The sequence below is a fragment of the Sprattus sprattus genome (assembly GCF_963457725.1).
Source record: "Sprattus sprattus genome assembly, chromosome: 19".
Classification (NCBI taxonomy): domain Eukaryota; kingdom Metazoa; phylum Chordata; class Actinopteri; order Clupeiformes; family Clupeidae; genus Sprattus; species Sprattus sprattus.
In genome coordinates, this window is record NC_137917.1 from 27,132,359 (window position 1) to 27,134,146 (window position 1,788).

The 1,788-nt window shown below is 49.1% G+C and overlaps 1 protein-coding gene across 1 annotated transcript in view; it reads right to left on the bottom strand.

Annotated features, from left to right (window-relative positions):
• The window catches only part of arhgef1 (Rho guanine nucleotide exchange factor (GEF) 1), a gene marked incomplete at its 5' end in the record, with an annotated part of 82,461 nt that overhangs the window by 33,075 nt on the left and 47,598 nt on the right, over positions 1–1,788 (bottom strand). Inside the window, one exon of the mRNA XM_080858143.1 lies at positions 1,363–1,461. Within this exon, the coding sequence (XP_080714269.1) occupies positions 1,363–1,461 (99 nt within the window). The remainder of the gene's footprint in view (positions 1–1,362; positions 1,462–1,788) is intronic.

Here is a 1,788-nt window from a genome sequence, read left to right on the forward strand (position 1 = left end):
CTCAGTCAGTGAGACAGGTTTAAACTACTCCAACTCAAGTCAGTGAGACAGGTTTAAACTACCCCAACTCCGTCAGTGAGACAGGTCAAACGACCCCAACTCCGTCAGTGAGACAGGTTAAACTACTCCAACTCAGTCAGTGAGACAGGTTTAAACTACTCCAACTCAGTCAGTGAGACAGGTTTAAAATACTCCAACTCAGTCAGTGAGACAGGTTTAAACTACTCCAACTCAGTCAGTGAGACAGGTTTAAACTACTCCAACTCAGTCAGTGAGACAGGTTAAACTACCCCAACTCCGTCAGTGAGACACGTCAAACTACCCCAACTCCGTCAGTGAGACACGTCAAACGACCCCAACTCCGTCAGTTAGACACGTCAAACGACCCCAAGTCCTCTTTGTTATGTGTGTCAGATTACATGTGACCCATCACAGAGCCCATTGTCATGATTGGGGTAAAAGTGTGAATGGTTGTGCTGCTGTTTGTTGATGAGTAGGAAGGAAGTATGTCAAGGCACTCTGGTTCCACTGTTCTGCCAGCAGATGGCGCAAGAGCACAGAGCTCAAGATAGTGGATTACAGCTGGTACAGGAAGGAAAGAGAGAAGAGAGGGAAACACACACACACACACACACACAGACACACACAGACACACACACACACACACACACACACACACACACACACACACACACACACACACACACACACACACACACACACACACACGACAACATTGAGGCATATTCTGGTGCCACACAGGATGAAGGCCTCCAGCCAGAAGCCAACAGCGAGAGAGAGAGATAAGGAGCACGCAGCGACGAGACGGAAGGACTGAGGGAGAGAGAGAAAGAAAGGAGGAAGAAAAGCAGGAGACAAGAAGGGAAAACACACATCCCTCTCTCCATCAGGGGGGTCGTTCCCACGACCCCCACAGGAAGCGGGGGGTCAGACGCAGGGAGAGCAATGCACCCTGTGCAAAAAGACATAGGGGGCCAGGGATGGCATGGCATGAAAAAGAAGAAAGACATGGAGACAGAGAGACAGAGAGAGAGAGAGAGAGAGAGAGAGAGAGAGAGAGAGAGAGACAGAGAGAGAGAGACAGAGAGAGACAGAGAGAGAGAGGGAGAGAGAGACAGAGAGAGAGGGAGAGAGAGACAGAGAGAGACAGAGAGAGAGAGGGAGACAGAGAGAGAGAGGGAGACAGAGAGAGAGAGGGAGACAGAGAGAGAGAGAGAGAGAAAGAGAGACAGGGTGTGGAAGAGGAGCACAGACAAAAACATGAATGATGGGGAGAGGGGAGAGTGAGGGGCAGAAACCGTGACAACAGGGTAGGATTACGGGCAACAACATTCTACTCACAGCACCCTTGTCCAGGAAGTTATTGTAGAACTCCACAAACTGCTTCTTCGCTTCTTTGGCACTCAAGCTCCTCAGGATGTCAGCGTGAAGATAGCAGAGCTGCAGCCAAGAGAAAGAGAGAGAGAGGGAGAGGGAGAGCAAGAAGGAGAGGGAGGGAGAAAGAGAGAAGGAGATGGGTGTTGGAGATAGGAAAGTGGAAGGGAGGGAGAGAGAGAGTATGACTAAGCAGTAATAACAAGGGATGAAAAACAATGACAAACACAACTAATCCAACCAGTCCAACTGGAGAGTGGCTCCAGAGAGAGACTATGGTGTAGTGCACAAACAAACACACACATAGTCATCTAAGAGCTATTAAGCGCACATATCTATATATAAACACAGAGCCAAATCACTTCACACACACACACACACTTAGCTAAGCCA